The 22335-nt window shown below is 39.1% G+C and overlaps 1 protein-coding gene across 1 annotated transcript; it reads left to right on the top strand.

The window, feature by feature from the left end:
• Window positions 1-5057: 5057 nt before the first annotated feature.
• Window positions 5058-16816, top strand: dusp27 (dual specificity phosphatase 27; the record flags this gene model as incomplete). The annotated part of the gene is made up of 9 exons (XM_080052997.1): window positions 5058-5176; window positions 5621-5739; window positions 7261-7492; window positions 8931-9148; window positions 11101-11241; window positions 11758-11916; window positions 12912-13069; window positions 13526-15669; window positions 16103-16816. The coding sequence occupies 9 exons, from the start codon at window positions 5058-5060 to the stop codon at window positions 16290-16292; spliced, it is 3480 nt and encodes a 1159-aa protein (XP_079909123.1). The 3' UTR covers window positions 16293-16816.
• Window positions 16817-22335: the final 5519 nt, after the last annotated feature.

Here is a 22335-nt window from a genome sequence, read left to right as displayed (position 1 = left end):
TCCGTATGATTTACCTCCAGTGGCTGTCCATCGTGTGTGTATCTGTATTATGTGATGTGAGGGGCTTTTCAGGGATCGATAATGGCAGTACTGAGCCTGAGCTGAAACACTATGAACCACTTGTCATTGTAGGCTGATGGTGTCGTCCTCTCTCAATCAAAGCCGTTGTGTTTATGCCGTCAGTATATTGTTGTAGGTGTTGTCCTGCTGTTGATCTGTAAATGATTTATGTGCCTGTATGTGCCTCTTTTTTTTTATATATATTCATATTAAGTTGTTTTGAAGTCTCAGCCACTGTGCCACTGTTTGTACATTACCAACCATACGTTTAAAATAGCCCTATTTATTATTCCAGTTTTTATTCAAATTTAAGCAGTTCAAGTCCAGTGAATTAGCTGAAATGGATCAACGGTAAACTTGCCAGAGTTTAAAAAAATAAAATGTTGGTTACCAAAAACGTCAAAATAACGAAAAGAATGGTTTAACAGACAACTTTCAGCTTTTCTGCAGCAATGGAAGTAAATGAAGCCTTGACAGTTGATGCAAACAGTTGGTCCAGGTGTCCCCACTTTAGTTGAAGACTTCCAAACCATCTGTCTGTATAAAAAAACTGTTTGGACAATATGGACCTGCAGGAAGTAGAAGATTGATATTATTGCTAGATTAGATAGATAGATAGATAGATAGATAGATAGATAGATAGATAGATAGATAGATAGATAGATAAGATAGATTATTTTAATTTCAGAACACATTGTGACAAACTGTTAATTGCAATAAAAACTGGAAAAATTGAGGCGTTCTTAAACTTTTTAAATAATTTTAATGCAAAGACTTTTTCACCTTTGTATTGTGACATAGCAACTAAACAAAGATGCAATAAAAATCAAAACGGCAGCTTTAACGTGTGCTGGGTTGATATTCTTAAGAAAAAATACTCTGATATGTCGATTTTTTTTGTTATCCCAAGAATGATATTCAAACCTCAAGAACTGCTTCCCCCAATCTAAATAAATAAATGTTGAATTTACTCTATTTTGTGCAAAAATTATATTTGCTGTTTTACAGATAAATATTCACCACAATGTGACCAAAGAAGACAATGTTATTGAGTAAAAATCACGATGCTTGTCGGCACTAATGTATCTATAGTAAAATATAAAATATATGATATTTAGGACTAAACTCCAATGTATTATTTAATATCATCTCCTCCTTAACCTCCGATTTGGACAAATAATAACTTCATAACAATAAGTGGCTTTTTTTTCTTCTATGTGTTGGTTTGTAAAGATTTGTTTTTTGTCCTCAAAGCACTTTTGTATAATACAAAATAAAATCTATTTATATTCAATGATTCACTGTCTGATTGTGTTTCTATGAGCAGTGGAGGAATGATTGAGAATTTACTGCAGTAAAAGTACTACTAGCCCACTGTAGAAATGCTCTGTTACAAGTGAATGTGTGGGAGTCTAAGGAGTACAATGTGGTTAAAGTATTTAAGATTTCGTTATTAGATTATTCCTCCTCAATGTAAATTGCACACCCTTTAAAGGTGGAGTCAGCGATTCTACAGAATGCTAAGGCCTAGGATCTGTAAGCGGGCATGTTGCTAGCTACGGTGGGCTCCCTTTGTTTACATACCAGTTTGCAGACCTTTTCGTCAATATTTAAAAGATCCCACTTGAAGTTAATGGAAAAAATATATTAAAATGGCACTTCAATATTTTCAATTGACCTTTAATCTCATTTTCATTCTCTGCATGCATGTGAGATAACAATGAGTGACTGTGTGTGTGTGTGTGTGTGTGTGTGTGTGTGTGTGTGTGTGTGTGTGTGTGTGTGTGTGTGTGTGTGTGTGTGTGTGTGTGTGTGTGTGTGTGTGTGTGTGTGTGTGTGTGTGTGTGTGTGTGTGTGTGTGTGTGTGTGTGTGTGTGTGTGTGTGTGTGTGTGTGTGTGTGTTGGGCCGTGTGACTTAAATTAGCCTCATTCTGAGCTCATAAATAGCTTTGTGGACGGTCAGCTGACTTGAGATAAACACATGATGCGTTCAGGCTCAGAAAGAAAAGTTGGTAAATACAGGTGCTACTGTAGTATTAACGCTGCAGATAGCTAGTGTGTAAATAAAAACAATTTTATTATTATTTGAATAGAAACTGCAGCCCTGTGAATCAGACCTGATTATTTTACATTCAAATTAAAGAAAACAAAAGTGGGCTATAACTTCACCCAATCCAAAAATCACATATTCAATGGCTGATTTATTATAATTAATAATAAAAGACTCCCCTGTTTACAAAATAAAGGCTGTGGTACGTGCCTAAAGCTTGTACTGATACACACAAACACACACTGAAAAAAATCTCCACATATGTCATAAAAGCTATCATTAATTTAGGCCTCCTTCCAACACATTGGAGTTAACAGATTAGTCCAACAAAAATGTTTCAGCAACAATTTTATCAAATTTATCATCTAAGTCCTTTTTTTAAGGGTAAGGGTAAAGTTATCTGGTTCCAATTTCTGAAATGTAAAAAAAAAAAATTGTTTTCTGACATTACACAGACAAAAGTTTTCCATAAAATGACCTTAATAATCTCAAAACCTGCTGGAGTTTTTTTTCATACAAAAACATAATAGTTTAAATGTCAATAATCAACTTGCAAAGTTTCATGATGATATGTATGAGTTAAAATGTTTACCCTATTAACCTGCATTGTCTCTCCTTTACTACCAGAACCTGTGAACTGTGTGTAACTGCAGTACTCTGACTTTACCAGAGTAGAAATACTCCGTTACCTTCAGCTGTGGTGTCGGGTGTCGGGGGGCTCCGGCTCTGCAATGACTCAAACTTTACTGTCAGTCTGTACGCCACATAGGCTTCACTCCTTCAGACAGACACTGTGACGCACAGCCATAACCAGCCGCATAGAGGTAAGAGCACACACACACACACACACACACACACACACACACACACACACACAGACACAGACACAGAGTGGGTGAATAAGTTTCTTACTCGCCTATGATCAAAAAAAGGTTTTTTGTTTTGTTTTGTGTTTTCAAAGCGTGGAACTGTGAGGCCTTCCAGCTCTCAGGCCTCTAAGGCAGCTGTCCGTGCTTAAAAATAGCTTGCATATCAGACACACACACACACACACACACACACACACACACATTTCACACACTGATTTTCAGCAGCACCAACACAACCTGAGAAAACAGACAGCTAAAGTAACTTGTTCTTTATTTGCTTTTATTTCAATACATTTTGGGACATAATAGTTATTTTTCATATCACTTTTATGTCTGTATATTAAATAGTCAAAGCTGTTAAACAAACTTAACACTGATTTCTTGCTTTTGCTTTTTGTCAGTACACGTTAGAATGCAGTTAGTTTGTTTGGGATCTGACATTTACATTATATATATATATATATATATATATATATATATATATATATCCAGAAAGGCTTTAGTATACTCCTGAAAACATGTCACCAAAAAGCCTAAATCAGTTTGGTTACAGAGTTCACTTTGGATCTGAGCTAGTGTCGATGTTTTTAGCCACACTAGCTTTACTCCAGAGTGAAATATCTCAACAATTCATTAATGGATTCTGATTAAATGAGCTTCAGAAAATTCATGTCTCACCTCAAAATGAATTGGAATGACTAAAATTAACCTTCTGTTCTATTTAGTGCCTCTTTCAGGTCAAAATAGGATCAAAACTTTGACTAAATCATGTGCTTGTTCTTCATGCCTGGTTTTATTTACATCCACGATCGTTGCAGTGATACTATTTAGTGTTAAAATAGTCCATGGTTGCGTTCCGAATCGCATACTTTCTACTATATAGTATGTAGAAAAAAGATTTAGGATGTCCCGATTCTTGTGGCCAGATTTAGGATGGTTAGAAGTACCCGGATGTCCTACTTCATGCGGCCAAGATTGTTAGTGTTGAAAACTGCATCCTATTTGGGCGATTCTGACCCACAATCCAGTGCGCACGTGAAGTGACGTAACATCGACGAAGCCTCCATATGAAAACAAACGGGGATGCGACGGATATAAAAGCAAGAGGCAAGATCAAGGCGCAATGTTATGATGAAATAAGAGAGTAAAGTATGTCCCAATAGTATGCCTACTGCATCCTAACTAGATTATTTTTATCGTCGGATGTAGTATGTAGAATAGAAAAAAGAAAGAGTATGCGATTCGGAATGCAACCCATGTATTGTAAGGATATGAAGTCATGCTGCATTTTCTACATCATACGTCACCTTTAAATCCTGAGAGCTCAAACGTTTACAATCTGACACTCTGACTCATTCTGTCATTTCATTTTCAGCTCACACATCTGCGTTTGAATTTTGAGTCATCGAAGTATTGCATCCCAAACTGTTCGTGTAATTCCAATTTCAGATTCTGCAATAAACTAAGTGGCATAATTTGCTGGCATGTGACCGACCTAACTTTTTTTTAAATTTAATTTGAAGTGTTTTTTCTTAGATTTAGTAAACCAAATTCTATTTCTCAAGGCAAGCTTTGTTCTATAGTTTCTTCAACTTATTCCACTGTCAACTCTTTGGGAGTTTGTAAATGTTTGCTTTCAAAGTAGCCAACCCAACACTGATCCTTCCTTTCTATGTTACTTCTTTAAACTTAAAACTGTGATCTACTGTAGTTAAAACAGATACAAGTTCAATCCAACTTTCAAACCTGATCATGAATATATTCATATTGTAAACCAACACACATCTTCTGGATAAATGAATCAGACTGGATTACTTTTTTTAAATATATTTTTTCTTTTTTTAGCAAAAAAAGTTTATTTTTCAAACTTTTAAACAGCAACCGCTATATAACCTCACATTTAAGCCCAGTGCGTGTACCACACCTTGTCAAAAAAAAATTGTGAACCACGACACCCCAATTTTCTGTTTGCCTTGCTGTTGATGAATTTTGTCGTTCTTTCCCATTTAAAAAAAAAATAATAATAATAATAACTTCACATTTAAAATAACATTATTTCTCAGCAGGAAGGCTGTGTGATGGCTTCGACCAATGAGAGCGGAGAGTTGGGCGATCAGGCCGTTCCTGATGGAGACACAGACTCAGAGAGCAGCGTCCAGGGAATCCAGGCCCACTACCTGCGCTGCCCCTCACCCAGGTAGGACAACACCTGAACGCACCACACTACTGTTTAATCCATCTCATAGATAGATAGATAGATAGATAGATAGATAGATAGATAGATAGATAGATAGATAGATAGATAGATAGATAGATAGATAGATAGATAGATAGATAGATAGATAGATAGATAGATAGATAGATAGATAGATAGATAGATAGATAGATAGATAGATAGATAGATAGATTATTGCCCCAAGGGGAATTTGTCTTGCATTTGGGAACATTTCTACAACAATTAGATTGAGCTGCTGTGTAAACATGTAAAGCAGCATTCAACGTCTCTGGGAATTTATTGCGAGACACTGCAGGTGAATAGGGTAAGATATTTAACACCTGTCTGTGTGTCTGTCTGTCTGTCTGTCTGTCTGTCTGTCTGTCTGTCTGTCTGTCTGTCTGTCTGTCTGTCTGTCTGTGTCAGTTTCTCCATGGCTTCAGAGTCCAGGTTTTCCATGATCTCCGGTTCCGACGCTGCCAGCATCTTCATGGAGCCGATCCACCTGTCGTCCGCCATCGCTGCAAAACAGATCATCAACGAGGGTCAGACATCACGTAATTTTAACACGCTTTCAACGTGATTTTAACATGATTTCAACGTGATTTTAACATGATTTTAACATGATTTTAACATGTATTTCATTCTGTAATCAGACTAAACTGCGAGAGAGTCTTATTGAGATCTGCATGAACTAAATGTTATTTACTTGAGGAAGTATTGGAGTCTATAAAATGGGATCCAATGTCCATAAAAAAAGCTAAAGATGGAGTCAGTGATTCTGGAGAACGCTTGTAAAAATGTGTCAAACTCTTACAATACACATGCAGCCTATAGGCTCTGTAAATGGGCATGTTGCTATAGCTACAGTAGGCTCCGTTTGTTTACATACCAGTTTACAGAGGCTAGGCTTTGACACTGGATTTTTTTTTTCAGTGCACACACAGTAGGGACAGGTAGAAGATCGTGAGGAGATATTCACTGATTTCGACAAAGGAATTTTTCATAAGCATTCTCCAGAATCACAGTCTCCACTAAAAGTTGTCCTCACTTAACTTATGTTCTTGTTTTATAGAGCGGCAGCATTCAATTCATTTTGTCACAGGACGAGAGATCAGATTCCTAATTACTCTTCAGGGCTTTTCTCATCTTTATCCAACTAGCAGAGTTTGGAATAATGTTTTTCTAAGTCCCTTTTCAACAAATCTAATTTAGTCAGTCTCAGCAGGATGTCTAACAGTCTAATACTCTTCAATTTCATAGAATCCACGTTTCCCTCCCTTCACTCATTACCGGGCAGCGGACATGAAGTCGGTTTTGGATGAGGCTGTGATTAGTTCATATTACACATCACACAGAAGCTCCTGTTTAAGACCCTGCTCCGACATTATGTTACATAAGCTGAATCCTAATGTTTTAATATGGAGGAAGGACAGCACTCTCTGAGGAATACCTTCAAGCCATCAAGCCATCGCCAAACGAGTTGACACAAAGTTGATTAAGCCTATCAGCTCCACAAAACTCTCTCTGTATTTCTCAGTATAGCAGTGTTTACAAACTGGTGTCGCCCCCCTAGACACTGGTGTAGGAGCTCAGAAAAAAAAACCTGGACGTACAGCACAATGTATGAAATCCATGCGTGATCACTGAAGGTTTACCTTATGTAGATGCACCAACATTGTTGTTGCAATTCCTCAGAATTCCTTATGGAGGGCGATGAAGAAGTTACACACTATAGCTTTAAGCCCTAACACCTTAACAAACAAAATGTGTGTCTTTCAGAGTTGCTAGTGAGCAGGCAATGGTGTGTGTGTGTGTGTGTGTGTGTGTGTGTGTGTGTGTGTGTGTGTGTGTGTGTGTGTGTGTGTGTGTGTGTGTGTGTGTGTGTGTGTGTGTGTGTGTGTGTGTGTGTGTGTGTGTGTGTGTGTGTGTGTGTGTGTGTGTGTGTGTGTGTGTGTGTGCGTGCGTGCGTGTGTGTGTGTATGTTCTCTAAATTTTTTTTATAAAAAACATCAATTAAGTATCTTAAATTGTATTTGTTTTTAAACGTGTGTCATTCTTTTCAGAGCTGCCTCCCCGTGGCATTCGCACAGAGTCGGTTCCAGAGTCGATGCTTGAGACGGCGGAGCAGCTGATGGTGGAGGATCTTTACAACCGGGTGAGGGACATGATCGACGACCGCAGCCCCTACAACACGCCCTGTGTGCTGGACATGCAGAGAGCCATGGTGCAGGACCGCATGGAGGCTCCAGTCAACTCTGTGGACGAGGTCTTCCCCAACATCTTCATAGCAGATAAGTGAGTGTCTGTGTGAGCGCGGCAAGAAAATAGTGTTCAAAAATTTGATATTTGTATTGCCTAATGGAAATAATATTGTTTTAAGCTTTGTGAGATTCAGATGTTTTAGGCAATTTAATGGATTTAGAAAAACTAAAGGATAATTTTTGAAACTGCAGGTAAACACATTGTTTTTTCAAGCACTGGTAGATTTTGAGATTTGTGTCTATTTATCTTCCATAACATGTCTTATTTCATACTAGTATCCAGAGATACTAGTGTCCATCTAGGTGTTTATTTGACTAAACCTTGTCTGTTCGCGTTTGTATATTTCTCCTATACAACCATTAACTAAACTTTCCATAATATTCTTAGTACTATTCTGAAGGTTATTTGTTCATATGTTGTTCATTGTCTGATTTATGAGACATTTACTTCTTAAAAACATTCAACAGAATTTATTGGTTTATAAAATTTAAAAAAGGCTGTGTCCATAATCAGTTCTGTAAACATTTCGGACACTAATATGTTGAGACATTTCTTAATACAACAAAAGGTTAAGTGTCGTCTGCAAAGAACGTAGAAATTAACCTGTCGTGGAAACTTAAAGGTGATACGAGGAACTTTTATATATTTCTGAAACAGTCAAATTTTTCCTCTGATGATCATGAATGACATCAGTGCAAAGAATGATATTTGTATATAGTTTATTCCTTTGTCATGGGTACGCTCACCCTAGAACTATAGCTGGCGTAGTAAAAACACTACCGCTTTTGCCAAAGGCATTTAAGGTCAACAGTTTTATAAAGACCATACAGCTTCTTATGACTCTAGTTACTTCCTGTCACAAGAGGGTTGGGGACATGTTTTCCCTTTTCTGTCATTACTGCAAAATTCAATATGAGTCCACGACATCTAATTGATCATGTTGCAGGAAATGTTTTAACAAATTTAACCCTGACAGTAACCAGAGACCTCATGCTGGGTTCAGCTGCTGGATATAAAAACTAAATAAATTGCACCAGATGTTTGTAAAAATAAAAAATCCCCCTATCGAATGGAACAAAACAGCCTTTCTCTACCTAAACTATATCCCTATGGTTTGCCATAAAACAATCTCAAATTAAGTTTCAATAATCTAATGTTCCAGGATTTTACCATCCTTTTTTTTTACCATATCTTTCATTCGCCTTTGGTTGTCTTTGTAGAAAAATGCTGGTTTGAATCCCAAAGGCAGCTGATAAGTTTGGATGTTTAAGGTCATGTTGGCGATTCTGAAGAACACTTGTTGTTGTTTATTAGTTTACAGATCCTAGGCTGTGTATAGTAACACAGATAACACTGATTTTTTTTCAGCGTGTAAACACAGTACAGACAGGTAGTGAATCATGAGGAGATATTCACTGAACAAGCGTTCTCCAGAATCACTCACTGTACATTTTGAATCTTTCTTCTTCAGATCTGTGGCGGTGAACAAAGCTCGTCTGAAGCGAATGGGCATCACACACATCCTGAACACAGCCCACGGGACGGGCGTCTACACGGGCGAGTCCTTCTACAGCGGCATGAGCATCCAGTACATGGGCATCGAGGTGGACGACTTCCCAGACGCAGACATCGCCGCGCATTTCAGACCCACAGCTGAGTTCCTGGATGAGGCTCTGCTCACACACAAAGGTCAGAAATGTTTTGTGTAAAGTTTAAGAAATTATAGTAACGTAGTGGATAGAGGGCGTACCATATTGGCTCCGGCCTTCGTTGCAGTGGTTGCGGGTTCGAATCCGACCCGTGGACCTTTACTGCAGGTCATCCCCCCTCTCTCTCTGTCTCCCCATTTCAACTCTGTACTATCTAATAAAGATTGAAAATGCCAAAAAAAAAATCTTTAAAGTTTAAGAAATGATGCTCACACAGAAAACGGTTGAGTTTAAATTCTTAAGTCAAACTCTAAAGGCTAACACACGTGTCTTTACTCACACACAAAGGTCAGAGCTGCTTTGGTTCAGTGGCAGAAATGGTATTTTGGGTCTGCAAGTGCTAAATTTGATTGGACAAAATATATATATATTTTTTTTTTTATTTATTTATACAGGTAATCTCATTGAGACACAGGTTCTCATTCTCAAGAGAGACCTACCTGAGTAAGGCCGTTAAGTTTGTCCGTTCTGTGCTACTGTACAAACCTGGCGGCCTCAGCGCCCCGCTCCTATGTAGATATAAAAGGATCATTCTAAGGTCATGAAAGAAACAACAACTTTTATTTTCAAAGGATTTTTCAAGCGATATAATTAAAACATACTTATGAATGTTGTAATCCATCTCTACCAAGTCTGTTCCACAGATTAAAAAAAATACCACTAAATTCTACACATTGAACCTTTAATGTCAGAACAGAAGACATAGCCAAAAGCTTATGTGTTATCTATGAGTGCCTGGGGAGTGGGATGACGCAGTAAAATGTCAGAAACGTCTCCACACATTCACACAACGGAACAATTTCTGAGAAGTGTTTTATGGGCCAAACATAAGACACACAAGTCGGTCAGTGTTCCTGGAAGAGGTTGGTGTCTCGGTAAAGTGTTGACTGGCTCTTATTCATGGTAGCAGCAGCTGACTAGAAGGGAAGACGTCAGCAGCAACAACAACTGAAGTTCCTCTTGCTACACGTGTTATGAAATGTCTGGGGCAACAGATAAAAACAGATCTGATCATTTCCTAGCTAGTAGGTTTACATTTTTGTAATCTTGTCCCAGATCTTGTGTTGTATTTTAATTGGGCGTGTACTGTCTGTGACTCACTGTGTGATTTGGTTGTGCTTATTTATGAAATCATAGTGCTGCTTCTTTGCCAGGTCATTCATAGAAAATATATTTTAATCTCGATGAGTTTTTTTTTACCTGGTTAAAGCTGCAGTGTGTATAATGTATTGGCCTTTTTCAGACCAGACAAGGTACAAATGGAATATAATATTCATCAGTAGGATTTAATGTTTTAAAGTTTTTTTTATGAGCTTAGAATGAGCCTTTTATATCTACATAGGAGCGGGGCACTGAGGCCGCCATGTTGCACCGCCATGTTTCTACAGTAGCACAGAACGGACAAAATTAAGTTTTTATATAAAGTGGGCGACCTGGGGAAATGCACCTGTTGGAAGACCAAGAACAAGTACTATAGAATAAATAACTAAATGCATCTTCCCCCTCATCATTGTGGAAAGACTTGAGGCAGTGGTGGATGATCCGATCTTTAGTAACTATAGCTTCTCATCCTTGAAGGCCACCGTAGCTTCTGTAAATTCTCGTAGAGCCAAGGGCAGGGTTAGCAAGGGAGCGTGTCTAGAATCTCAGATGGCACTGAATATTCCACAATTACACACTGCCCCTTTGATTGATTGATTGATTGATTGATTGATTCTATTTATTTCAGACATATCAAAAATACATACAAAATGAAATGCTTGAAAATACAATAAACAAAAATTATTTTACAAAAAGAAAAAGAAAAACTATTTACATATATTGATATGATATGCCTGAAAAGGAGTAGGAAGAGGAAGAAGAACTTTTAGATAGCGAATATTGATTAATTGATTGATCTGGGGCTATAACCGGTGTTGTGTTATGTTGCAGGAAAGGTCCTCGTAGTGTCGATGATGGGCGTGAGTCGCTCGGCGGTGCTGGTGGCGTCTTACCTCATGATCTTCCAACACATGAGCGTCATGGAGGCTCTGACGTCCATGAGGAAAAAACGCCCCATCAACCCAAACGAAGGTTTTATGAAGCTGCTAGAAGTTTACATTTACAAGTCACACTGATACTCTCAAAAGCATTCATTTGATTTCAAGGAGAAAACACTTTTTATTTATTGGATGGATGGATGGATGGATGGATGGATGGATGGATGGATGGATGGATGGATGGATGGATGGATGGATGGATGGATGGATGGATGGATGGATGGATGGATGGATGGATGGATGGATGGATGGATGGATGGATGGATGGATGGATGGATGGATAGATAGATAGATAGATAGATAGATAGATAGATAGATAGATAGATAGATAGATAGATAGATAGATAGATAGATAGATAGATAGATAGATAGATAGATAGATAGATAGATAGATAGATAGATAGATAGATAGATAGATAGATAGATAGATTAGTCGCACAGTGGGGAATTGTTTCGGGTTACAGCAGCAAAAAGATAGTAGAAATAAAAATAACAATAATACAAAATTATTAAAATAATAGCAATACTAATCAGTGTTGTGCTTGTGAAGGTTTTCTGAAGCAGCTTCGCGAGTTCAATGAAAACCTGATGGAGGAGAGAGACGATGAGGAGGACACGCTCAGCCAGTGCAGCGTCATCGACACTCGAGCAAAGATCTTTGGAGACGGAGAATACGATGATGATGATGATGATACGGATACAGAGGAAGGTTGGTCGGATTTTTTCTGAGGCTCATACCCCTGGAACATTTCCACATTTTGTCACGTTACAACCACACACGCAAAATGTATTTTATATTGATTTTGTATGATAGCCCAACACCAATATGCTCCACTTTGTGTTGGTCTATCATATAAAATCCCAATAAAATAAATTTAGGTTTGTGGTTGTAACGTGACAAAATGTGGAAAGTTCAAGTATGAATACTTTGCAATGTGTCTGTATGTAGGCCTAGGGATTGAAGTGCAATACCTTTTTTGTCACAGAACAAAATGCCTTGATAACTTTCAGTATTGAAGAATTTGGAGTATCGACATAAATGTCTAATTGTTCAACATCAGTTAGCCAATAAGCATGCAGCATGATTCATGTGCCAAGATCTTAAAGTGCTGGTGATTTGCTGTGTGGAGCTGCAGTTGTTCAGGAGATAGGGCATTTGTGGTTGTCTGAAGGCAGTTACTATGATTTCAGCTTATTTAAGTTTTATTTATTGATATTTTGTGAAAATGCCAAGGAGTTGAAAAGTTCTACTTAAAGCTGGGGTATATGAGTTCTGATTGGTCAAAGTTAACATGAGCTGACACTTTGACCAATCAGAGCGAGGCTCCGATTCTCTGTTTTTATTGGCTGTTGGGACTGTCCATTCACTTTGGCACGACTTTGTTGGTGTAGAGCGTGTCAGGGAGGGACCATAGGGGAGGGACCAAAGAGAACAAGTGGAGCGGTTGAGGTATTTGGATTCAAACCTCTATCCCAACTGCCATTTTCTCCCCAAATCCTCCACCCCAGCTTTAAGTCCTTTCTACCATAATGTGTAATGTCATTAAAACTGGCTTCATTCAACCGGTATCGATATCGAAAGTTTTGAGCGATACACAGCCCTTGTCTTATGTTTATTTTCTGTTGTTTGAGCCACAAACTGAAGGCAATTCCCTGTCATTATGTGATAATCAATAAAAAAAAATGTTGTGTTTGTCTTTTCAGAGCAGAGTATGATCGAGGTGAAAGCGAACTCCATCATGATGGAAGAGGAAGAGGACGGGCAGAGCATCATGAGCAGCGTGGCGTCTTCCTCAGCGGCTCTGGGGCTCAACCGCCTCGACAACCACCTCGACAACCGCCCCAACAACCAACAAGAAAAGGTTTTTATTCATTATTTAACTCTTTATTTCTCTGTTTTTGAAGGAAAAGTACAAATATACAGTATATGTTGACATAAACAAAAAAAACTTGCATTACTGTATTTTTAAAGGTGCATTGTGTAGAATGTATTGGGATTTTTCAGAACAGACTTGTTAGAAATTAAATATTATATTCATAAGTATATTTTAATTAGTGTGTAATATAATAATATATAATAGAATTATAATGAGCCTTTTATATCTACATAGGATCGGGGCACTGAGGCCGCCATCTTTCACTGCCATCTTTCAGTAACTAGCTTCTTGTCCTTGAGGGCCACTGTAGCTTCTGCAAATCCTACGAAAGGGAGGGGTTAGAAAGGGAGCGTTGCAATCTAGAACTTCCACCACTAGATGCCACTAAATATTCCAATACAGTGTATGTGTCTGATGGAGCTTTGTGTGTTATCTCCACAGGTAAACCCAGCGGAGATGGTCCTACCGGAGACGGAGGGCAGAGAGGAGGGAGGAGACGATGACGTGGAGAGCATGATCCGTGAGTGGCAGCGAAGGAACGAGAAATACCAGGACGAGGACTGGTGGGAGGCTCAGCTCAACAGCGACGCAGAAGACCTGGAATCTCTCGCCTCACTCGGCCGACCGAAGAAAACCAAAGAAAGTATCGATGGAGACGTGGAGTCTGTTACTAGCGAAGACGTACGCGCTGTGAAGGAGCGGCTAAAGCGGCGCAACAGACGTCCGCCGTCCGATGCAATGTCCACTTCCAGCTGCGCGAGCTACTCCGATATCTGGAAACAACGGTTAAAAGAAATCGAAACACAAGCCGCCGCTCGCTACAGCAAGAAAGATGACGAGGAAAGTAGTGAGAGCAGCGCGGCCACCACGGAAGAAGCTGGAAAGAAGCACATTGACGATGAAGTGGCGAGCATTCTCTCCGACACGAGCTCCATGTACAACTTCTGCCAGAAGAACAAGGAGAAAATGTCGCCTCTGGAGCGATGGCGCGTCAAGAGGATCCAGTTCGGCTGGAACAAGAAAGACCGAGAGGCAGACGGAGAGAAGAGTTCGGTGGCAAACGACGGAAGCGAGAGTGAAGCGCCGACGCAATCCTTCCAAGATGTCAACCTGACCGCGTATCAGTCGTGGAAGCTACGGCAACAGAAGCGCTACGGTGAGGAGAACCCTGAGGAGCTGCTGGAGATGAGTCGCGCCGGGGAGGATTCGGCTTCGATCAAACGCAGACAGAGACGCGAGGAGATCCTGGAACGTTCCAAGAAGAATTTGGAAGAGAGTCAGTCGATGTGTGGCGGATGGGAGAGCGAGAGTTGTGTCAGCGGGGGCACGATCCCTCTGTCTGCTTTCTGGGCCGGAGCTGGAGTCACCGGGCAACCAGCTAGCGTCGCTAACGATGACACCATGTCCATGCTAAGCGGACGCTCATCCGTTATATCTTCCGTTTCCCAGCCGCGCGGCACGAGGTCTAGACAAGCGCAGTCTGTGGTTAATAATCCAATGACATCGGTTCCTCCAATACTCCCAGTGCCCACCATGCAAGGCCCGGGAGGAGAACCCATGGTCAATCTGGCCAGCATTCAAAACTGGATCGCGAATGTCGTCACTGAAACGATCAAGCAGAAGCAAGGAGAGATGAGTTTACCTCCGCTGTCGCGCGCTGGATCTGAGTTTAGCTTCGGCGGCGGCGGGGCAGCGAGCGTGATTTCAAGGCGTGGTTTGATGGATGATGACAAAGCGTCTCTGTTGAGTGGCGCTTCCTATTCTAGCGCGATGTCGCAAGGCCGTGGCAGGGCAGCATCCGTTCTCTCAAGCAGCAGAGTAGGGGCGAGTAGCAGCATCTCAAGGCTCAGCGGGACAGATTATTCTGCTTTGGGGTCGAGTATTCTGGGCTCTAAGAAGAAGATAACGACCACTAGCGTGCCTCTGTTCAGCCTCTTCCAAGACCAAGTGGACATGGGGAAACTGGACGCAATGGACAAGGAGATCAAGTCTGAAATGAGAACCAAAATGGATTCCTACGAGAGGAAAAAGATCCTGGAGGACAACAAGCGCAGCACGCTCTACAAGAAGAAGAAACCCAAGGATGAGGAGGAAGAGGAGGAAGAGGAGAGGCAGAAGAAAGTTGAGGAGTTTCTCGAGGAAACCAAGAAAAAGGCGAAAGCTCCTGCGAGGTCTTATGGCTTGTCCGGATGCCTGAATCTCAACACAGCGCTGGAGAAGGAAAAAAACACCAACGTTGACGACTGGCTGAAGAGCGTGAGGCCTCCTCCGAGAAAGACAGAGGCCGGCGTCCCGTCAGAGGATCCCTACGACGATGTGGATGGCTCTGCGTCAGAATTCGACTTCTCGAGCCGAAGAGCTTCGTACGCCGCCGTCGATGAATTAGCAGAAGAAGAAGAAAGTTACGCCTCTAGATACAGATCAAGGCTACACCAGGAAGTGACCGGGGAAGACGCTGAGTGTTCCTATAGCAACGGGCTCACCCAATCACGCAGGAGCGACTATGCTACGGAGAGCTACGCTAACCTCCAAACCAAGAGACAGTTCACTCACCGAAGCAACGACACTTCCACCGACTTGTCCAGGTCATTCTCTTCATTTCAAGTGTTTGTTTTTTTACCTCTATTTATCTATAGGAAATACATTAGTGGCGCTTTTCTAGATTTAAGATAATCACCTACTTGAATTTTAAGATGAGATATATGTTGAAGTCTGGTGTTAATACACAGCCTAGGCTCTGTAAACAAAGGGTATGTAAACAATGGGGGCCCACCTTAGCTTGCAACACGCCCGTTAACAGAGCCTTGGCTGTGTATCAACACTGGAATTTTTTTCAGAGCACATGCAGTACGAACAGGTAGCAGATCATGAGGTTCACTGATTCTAACAAAAAGTGATTTTGACAACAAGCGTTCTCCAGAAGATCGTGTACATTTTTGCAACTTGACTCGAAAAACATCACAATGACAAGTTTACTCATCCTGTGTGTGTTATAATTTTCCCCGTATTGTGACTCAGTGAGACGGAACGCACAGAGCGGAGGAGCGCGAGGAGAGAGGAAGACGAGGACGATGACATCACTGCTTTCATCACACAGACCCGTCAGCGAATCAGAGCGCGAGCTGCTGCCGAGCCCGTAGACGACGAGGTGCTCAACGCGTGGAGGGCCCAGCAGGAGGCAAAGTCACACAGCAAGAGTGAATCCTAGAAAAACCAACGGATGCAGGAACGCTTTGAGAATATTTGAGAGTTTTAAAGGTGCAGTGTGTAAAGGGAATTTTTTAAGAACAGATTTGGTAGAAATGTAATATAATATTCATCAGTTTGGGTTCATTAGTGTATAATCAATCGCTTGAAAATAAAAGTTTTTCTTTTATCACTTTAGAATTAGCCTTTTTCCTATATAAAATACATCTTCACCTCATCACTTGATATTGTGGAAAGACTTGAGGCAGTGGTGGATGATGCCATCTTTAGTAACCACCCGTAGCTTCTGTAAATTCTCCTAAAGGGATGGGTTAGCAAGGGAGCGTTTATATCTATAACTTGATCATGCCAAAATACTCCTATATTACACATTGCACCTTTTAATTAACAACATGAGTTAGGAAAACAAGCACTTTTGCCTTCTCCTCATGCATCACCATTTAAGAGAATGAGTCTTCAGAGTCTATATAAGATTGAAAATCACTTTAAATTGTTTTATTATTTTTCCAAAAAGAAGGTCTTGGTTGCACCACTGATGAATGTAGAAAACATTGAGTAAATGTTTTCATAAAAGATTATGTGAAGCTCCTGAAAAATGGCAAAAACCCCATTTGTATTGTTATGTTATTTTATTATTGCAATAAATGTTCTCCTAAATAACGGCTCATATATTTTTTTTCATGGACACACTCCATCATGCTTAACTGAAAAATGTATTTGTGGTATTTTTTTTTATATATATAAACTTGCAGCCGATGAATGTTTTGTAAGGTTACTTTCTTTCTTGTATAACAAACCGGACAAATAATTTCCTGGAAAAGAGATTTTGTATTTCATATAATTTTGGTTAGGTAATCATGAAAGACTTTACCCATGACCTTTTTTATATCTGTGCCCATGACCCAATACTTATATAATATAACGTTATACTGTCATCTAGTGGACATTTGCAGCACTGTTTGGCTACCTCAGAGTTAGGAGGATGGTTTATATATATATTGGGATTTACAGATGATTTTTGACTTTGAAAACACTTGATTCAGATGAATATGTTATTGGTCTGGTATTGTGACGTGACCTTGTCTGTTTGCGTCTGTATATTTCTCCCATACAACCATCTTTAACGGACGTTATCTCAGGCTAAAACTAAAATTCTTACTTTTGAAGGAAAACTGCCTACATTTGAGCCAAACTAATCTTTTGTTGAGATGACTTATCAGTCCTTTTCAATGTAACTGAGTTCTACATACTAAGAATTCCAAAAAGTTAAACTTAAACGTAAACAGAAAAGTTTGTCAGACAGTTCTAACTGTTAAATGTTTGAATCAACCTTTTGGTTTTGTTTGTTTTCTGTCTGACAGAGAATTAATTGACACAACTGTTATCGTCTGAAATTATTATTAATAGAACTCAAAACTTAAAGGTTTTTATACATGTGAAAGATACATTTTCATTGCACATGAATGATAAGTTATCTCAACAAAAGATAATTATTTTGCTCAAATGTTGTCAGTTTTCCTTTAAACTTAAGAGTTTTAGTTTGAGCCTCAAAACTCGGCAATCTAGTGTAGGACATTCTCCTGAAAATGTGAGTGTTTCCTTAACGTTTTCATTTCTACAGTGTGATTGTGACGAAGCAGAAGAAACCCAGAATGAGGACATTTATCTCACATCAGCGAACAACGACAATGAGACAGAACGAGATTCAAACCAAACTGTGATCACTCCTCCACCGGACACAGACCCTGCAGAGGTCGAAGTAAAGAGTTTGGGACGTCAAGATATTAAACCTGGACTATACACAAGTAAACACAAGAAAGGTAGACATTTTCTTTTTGTTTATCACCTAATTGTTGGCTTTACTAAAACTAGAATTAAAAAAATTACTTGTTTCAGTGTCTCAAAAGTGAATACATGTAATATTTTTGGACTGTTAACAGAGAGAATGAGAGGCAGTTTTGTTTTCTATATTTTCTTACATTTAAGAATAGACTAATTCTCTTTAGTTGCAGCCCTAATATTAATTAACGATCATTCTCATGTTTTTTAGTCAGTTTACTTTTATAACTCAGTCTCACAAATAACAATTCATCTTTAAGTTTATCTGACTTGTGTTAATGAGAAAAAAAAACATTTTCACAGAAGTTTAAATTTTATATTTTTATATTGTAGGATAATCATTTTAAGAAGCTGATAGTTAGTTGATCTGTATAAAAGTACAATCATTCAGAAGAACCATATACAGAGAAATAACAATTGATAATTCTTAAACCTGTATTTATCTGTTGTTGCCGGAGCTGAAATATGTTCTACACTTTGTTTTATTGTTTGCAGTGTTAAGAGGATATTACATAACTGCAGCTATGATTGGCTGAAACCCAAGTTCCTCACAGTACAGATAATTCATTCATTAAAATCTAATTAAAATTCCACAAAGATGGCACCCGCTCCATCACGCAAATTATGATTAAAAAAAAACTCTACAGACAATTAAAAAACACTTCTTTACCCTTTACAATGTGTTCCAATTAAATAGTGTTAATAAAGTTTCTAAATCTATTTCATTCACACTTTTCAATTTTGTTCAGTCTGTATTATTGTACAGCTCTTCTTTTTTTAAATAGACAATCGCACATGCTGTAGTATTCTTCCCTTGATTAGTTTATTGTAAATACTCTATTTGTAATCTTTACGAAGCCTTTTACTTTTCAAGGTGTATGCAGTGTTGTGTAGTAGTGAACTCCATGTTATTAAACTAGTAGTTTAACCCTATTTTGCAGTAGCTTGCTGGAAGTTTAACTATTTATATTTGCAGAGTGATTAGAGTAGTTAAAATATTTTATATGATGTGGGAAATGCACCTGTTGGCAGACCAAGAACAAGCACTATAGGAAATACATCTTCACCTCATCACTTGATATTGTGGAAAGACTTGAGGCAGTGGTGGATGATGCCATCTTTAGTAACTATAGCTTCTTGTCCTTGAAGGCCACTGTAGCTTCTGTACATTCAAAAGCGAAGGGTTACCAAAGGAGCGTAGCAATCTACAATTTCAACACTAGATGATGCTAAAAAAATCCTATTTTTCACCCTGCACCTTTAATATTTCCCTATTGCAGGCTGCAGGTCAAAAGCATTGATGGATTCAGCTGCCAAGCCGTTGTTAAGTGTCGATCCGACCGGCACGTCAGACCCTGAGATGGGAGTCAAGGAGGACATCGCAGACAAAGAAGAAACGGCTCCAAACTCGAGCGAGATGAACGGAGAGGCAGACGACAAGAATGACGAGAGCAGACAGTCATCGAAGTACAAAACTGTGTCGTACAGAAAGATCCGCAGAGGAAACACGAGACAGAGGATCGACGAGTTTGAGGCCTTGGTGGAGAGTTAATCGAGCCCCGAACACTTTAGTTAGGCCTGTAGAGTTCGGGCAGAGAACTGCTGTGATTGGTTCAAAATACTTATTGTGTAATAAGAATCTGAATGCTCTGGTTCTTATTACACAATAAGCCCGCCTCATCTAAACCGAATTTCTGTAAAGTTTGATAAATATGCCGATCTCTTTTCAGATGCTTACTATCATGCCACTAACTCCCCACCACATTAGAAGGGTTTTGTGTATGTAGGTTTACAGTTAGTGAGTGGCTTTAATGCCGTGGTAAATAAAGTATCAAGCCGAGTGCTACGCCAGTGTATATTAGGCTATACCTTTCACAGCTACAGTCTGTTTTGGTTTGAATCAAAGTGAAATTCATGCTTTATGTCGGTTTTCTCTTTAGTGTGGTTCGGTAGTTGACTGATGTGTTTTCTAGTTAATGTAAACCTCACAGACTCATTAACCCTCTTGTATCATATTTATTATTGAATTAAATTATATTAAATAAGCTTAAAAAGCCTCATCCAGCTTCACACTGTCAAAAGTTCAGACACATCATTTGAAGATGGAATTCTCACTTCTGTGTCAAAATTAAACTCCAAAACCAAAAGAAATATTTAAAAAAAAAACATATATATGTATATAGGGGAAGGTGGGGTGATTTGTGCATTTTGGAAGTTGCAAAACCCCTTGTTTCTAGAAAACCGTGGAAGAAATTGGAAATGTGACCACATATTTAAGAAGAGCCATCCATTTGACTCATCCTGTAAAGAAGGAAGACACAAGGAATAAGATATAAGCACATTTAAGCTCAAAAAACTGTGTTTTGCCTTTCAAAGTAAAATTTCCATGATCAAGGTTTTTTGATTATTGTGTCTGAACAATTATAGACACGTTTGAAAACATTTGACACATGTTTTAGTGCTTTGGTGTGCTACACTTTGAGTCTATATAGTTAGCACAATGTCAACCCTAAATTGCTGCATCATGCCTATTATCCAAAATTCTGGGGATGGGGTGATTTGTGCGCAAGGGCCTGGGTGAGTTATAAGTAAGTAAGTAAGTAAAATGTATTTATAAAAGCACATTTATGACAGTTTGCACTGCCCAAAGTGCTGTACATAGTGCATTCAGTAGGTAAACAATGAAGGTAAAATAACAATAACCAAAATAAAAGACGTAAAGCCCATACATCCACATAAACACAGATAGTAGTGCAGAGGTAAGTAAGTAGTGCAGAGGTTAATGGGAAGGAAACACCAGGGTGTACATATGGGTTTTGAGCCTTGATTTAAAGGCAGAAATGTAGGTGGAATCACATTTGTCAGGTGGCAGTTGGTTCCACAAGCACGGAGCAACTAGTGCAAAGTACATTTCTGAGAGTTGTGCCAGTGGCATGGCTGTATACGCTGGTCACCAAAAGAAAGTGATTGTCTACAGTAGCTCAGAAGAGAGTGACATCTCAATTCCACTTAACGACACCACTGATGAGAGTTCAGATGGCCAGAAAGATGATGATGGTGACTTACGTGGGGTGATTTGTGCGACAAGACAACTTTTTTTCCGAAAGCTATATTTCTTAAACAGTTTATTCCAGATCCAAAGTTTTTATTGCCAGGGATGCACAACATCCTGAAATATATGTACATATTTGAGTTGGAGACATAACTGTCAAGGCCTCACTTTAAAATCACTTTGAGTAAAAAGTTGCACAAATCACCCCACCTTCCCCTATATATATATATATATATATATATATATATATATATATATATATATATATATATATATATATATATATATATATATATATATATATACTGTATGTACATATATATATATGTTTTTTTTTATATATATATATATATATATATATATATATATATATATTAGACATAGTAGGGGAGAACGGGGTAATTTGTCACATGGGTTGGATGTCACATTCGTTATATCTCGCCACCAGAGCGCGCTAGCTCTGAAATGTTGATATAAAAAAGGTCCAGAATTGGGATCAGAGGTCACATACATAGACTTCCTTGGAGGAAGACAGCTGCATTTCAGGTGAGAGGATGTTTTGTGTTTTTCATGTCAAATTCCAAATATTTTGCTTCTCAGTATTTTTCTTCTAGGCTTTTACACAATGGGTTTATAACAAAACACTTGTTACCCTCAGAAAGTGTGAAGGGTAAACTATAGTTTAGATTGTGGTTAGCAAGCTAATTAGTTGTCAGATGGTTGTTGGCCTTGATGCTAGCAAGAAATTCAAGTTGGGGTTGGTCGTCAAATTTTTTGGGGGGTTGGTTGTCACATGTTATCTCAAGGCTGCAGCCAGAAAAGGAACCCAATAACGAAAGAAATTGTCAAGCTGTATCCTCACTGACACCCCAGAGAAGGAAAGAATAGAGCAGGAAAAGGCAGCTAGCAAGCAAAAGAAAAAAGGGCAACAAAATCAAAACAACCCAGTGCATCCCAAACTAGACCAGCTGCCAAGGCTACAGAACGTTATGTAGGCCTATTTGTCAACTTGACAATGCAATTAAACATTCAAATTTGGTTCTGCCTCCTTGCCTTCTTTTTAAGATTTTTCCCATTAAGATAACATTGTGACAAACAACCCCATATTGTGTGACAACCGACCCCTTGATGGGGTTGGTTGTCACAATGTGTC

The sequence above is a fragment of the Ammodytes marinus genome, assembly GCF_949987685.1.
Source record: "Ammodytes marinus genome assembly, chromosome: 24".
Lineage (NCBI taxonomy): Eukaryota > Metazoa > Chordata > Actinopteri > Uranoscopiformes > Ammodytidae > Ammodytes > Ammodytes marinus.
Note: the sequence above shows the minus strand (reverse complement) of the source record. Positions and strands in the feature narration are given on the sequence as shown.